This window comes from Vombatus ursinus, unplaced genomic scaffold, assembly GCF_900497805.2.
Source record: "Vombatus ursinus unplaced genomic scaffold, bare-nosed wombat genome assembly UNPS02014906.1, whole genome shotgun sequence".
Classification (NCBI taxonomy): Eukaryota; Metazoa; Chordata; class Mammalia; order Diprotodontia; family Vombatidae; genus Vombatus; species Vombatus ursinus.
This window is the reverse complement of record NW_020954684.1, coordinates 507631-510032: the sequence shown is the minus strand read 5'-3', so window position 1 is coordinate 510032 and position 2402 is coordinate 507631. Positions and strand designations below refer to the sequence as shown.

The 2402-nt window shown below is 49.1% G+C and overlaps 1 protein-coding gene across 1 annotated transcript; it reads right to left on the bottom strand.

The window, feature by feature from the left end:
• Positions 1–192: 192 nt before the first annotated feature.
• CUNH12orf57 (chromosome unknown C12orf57 homolog) lies at positions 193–2365 on the bottom strand. The gene is made up of 3 exons (XM_027843290.1): positions 2109–2365; positions 1620–1796; positions 193–454 (listed from the first exon to the last, which is right to left on the bottom strand). Exons 1-3 carry the CDS (start codon positions 2158–2160, stop codon positions 303–305), a joined length of 381 nt encoding a protein of 126 aa, XP_027699091.1. The 5' UTR covers positions 2161–2365; the 3' UTR covers positions 193–302.
• Positions 2366–2402: the final 37 nt, after the last annotated feature.

The window sequence follows — 2402 nt, the reverse complement described above, 5'->3', positions numbered from 1 at the left end:
TTTTTGTATTTCCAGTGCTTAGCACAGTGCCCGGCTTGAGGTAAGCACTTCATAAATGTTTACTGAATTGAATTGGATATATGTATGGGGGAGTTGGGGAGAAAACCTAATCATTTCCAAAGACTCAGTGAGCTTTTTGTTTGAATGCAGAAATCATTCAAGGTCCAGAGTAACAACTGGGGAGACAATAAGGCCAAGCATCTGCAAATTTATTATCCTCCAGGGACAACCAGTGGTACAAGAGTTCCGGGATGATAGGTACATCTCCCTTCCACAAGAGTCATGATGGCATAGATACTCCCTCAGGAGGCTGCCACACTGCCCCCTAATCCAGGCCCATGGGGGGGCAGAGTCATGGGTGGCAGAAACAGGGCCTTCAACTTTCCAGACAAGCTGGCAATCTCAGGATCTTGAGCCTCATAGGATTTCACCAGTCTGGCAAACTTCAGGACACCTAAAAGAATAAGTGAGAGAAGTCGATCCCATAATTACTATCCCCACAGTGGCTTCTACTATTGATTGGAGGCAGCTATCTGGAAAAGTAAAACCATCCCCAGCCACCTAAATGTCTCCAAAGCAAGGAAAAACTATAAAGAGTAGAAGCTAGCAGGGTCATACCCCACAATGCATTACAAGCTTTCATTATCCCTTCTCCACCTCCAATGGGGTGGAGATTAGACTAAATCACTTCCTGTTCCATATCTTGCACAACCCAGAAGTGAAGGGACGCCCAAAATCTTGTGGAAAGGAGGGAGGTTACTGATTTTCCCTTAGAGGAAAAAAATAAACTAGGATGGATGTGTATACTGGGAGGGGGATGGGGACAGAGAAGTATGAATGAAGCAGTGTTTTATATGTAAACACACACACACGCACAGTATTCCACCTGTTATCAACCAAGTTACTTGGAGGTGAATTATGCTCAGTTTGTCTTTGCACATCTCATCCCCTAATCTCTTGGGGTCGAGATCTAGATTGGCCGAACCCATCCTGCTGCATGAAGACACCCTTAGACAGTACATACCCAAGCAGCAATCGGGAGGTGGAGGCGAAAGTAAAATGTATGGCCAAATCCTGGCTGCCACCGCGTGTCCGAAGAGGGGACAACAGCTTCAAGAAAGCCCTCGGCTCCCAGCCCTCCATCCCACATTCCACCATTAACTTGCCTGCTGCCAGGTGTGTCAGGGCACACACTATTATCTTGAAAACGTATTTTTCTTCTCCTTTTTAGAAGCCGTTATTTAAGTAAGGTGTACTTATTGTTTTAAAAATGGCTTTCGTTTAAGAGTTGGATGAATAAAAATAATGCCCTTTATGACTGAATTTTCAATAAATAAATAAATAAATGAGAGGCGATCGTACACACAGGCCTCGGAGTCAGAAAGACCTGGGTTTCGTGTCCTGGTGTCGACTGACCACTGCGTGGGTTATTTCATAGGTTTTTACTGCCCTCAGGCACCGAATACGGAGCTCCCCCGCACAGATAAAATCATCAGTCTAGTAAAACTAATTAATTCAATTTCCCAGTGATAGACCCGACCAGGCCCTCCCTCGCCCCCGTACCGCACCCCAATCCCAACCCTCCCGCGTTCGGGGTGGCCAGGCCTGGGCAGCCCCACCTTCCCCATCACAGCTGAAGCCGTAGGCTTTCAGGACTTCCTGCTGTATCTGCGTAGCCACGGGAAGCACGAATTGCAGCATCTTGCCCATGTCGTTGCAAGCATTGTCCCGAGCCTCTTCCATGCGCACCGCGTTTTCCGGGGCCGCGAACGCCTGGATGACCTCAGCCAGGACCACTGCCCAAGCCCAGATGCATAGAGGTGCAGGCGCGCGAAGAGGATAAGGGTGCGCAGGAGCCGAGAAGGGCAGAAAGTAGCAAAAACAGTGAGAATGCGGTAGAAATAGGAGGTAAACCCACCCAGCCAGCCTTCCCCACCCTCACCTTCAAAGCTAAAGAGCCTCCATGAGCTCGGGGAGCTAATCTCAACCCACACCCTCCCAGGTCCCTCTTCCCGGAGCTGGCAATGCCTTCCCCCACTTCATTCTCCCTACGTTTGCTTTTTCCGCTCTTTCTTCTGCCAGTAACCTCAACAGATAACTCCTCTCACCCTTAGCCTGCTCAGCGCTCAAGGCCCCGGGTTGCGCGGGACCGGACGCCATAGAACTGTCAGCAAAGACGCAGCGTAAATACAGCTTCCGAGAACCCCGGTCACCAGCATCAGAAACAAAAGTACTTCCCCAAACCGGAAATACCTCAGTTTGATACCAGCTACCGGGCTTGAAGGGCGGAAGCAAAAAAAACACACAGCTCCTACCCACGAGCCCGGCGGACCGATAAACAACCTATATTCTTCCACCTTTCTTAAGGAAAACACTTCTTTCACAAAACGTAAAACAAGGGT

Excerpts from the sequence above, each read along its gene's own strand:
- CUNH12orf57 (XM_027843290.1), bottom strand. The coding sequence starts at position 2,160 with ATGGCGTCCGGTCCCGCGCAACCCGGGGCCTTGAGCGCTGAGCAGGCT. Across the intron at positions 1,797-2,108 it reads GAGCGCTGAGCAGGCTAAGG|TGGTCCTGGCTGAGGTCATC; the intron begins GTGAGAGGAGTT and ends GGGCTTGGGCAG. Across the intron at positions 455-1,619 it reads CTTCAGCTGTGATGGGGAAG|GTGTCCTGAAGTTTGCCAGA; the intron begins GTGGGGCTGCCC and ends TTATTCTTTTAG.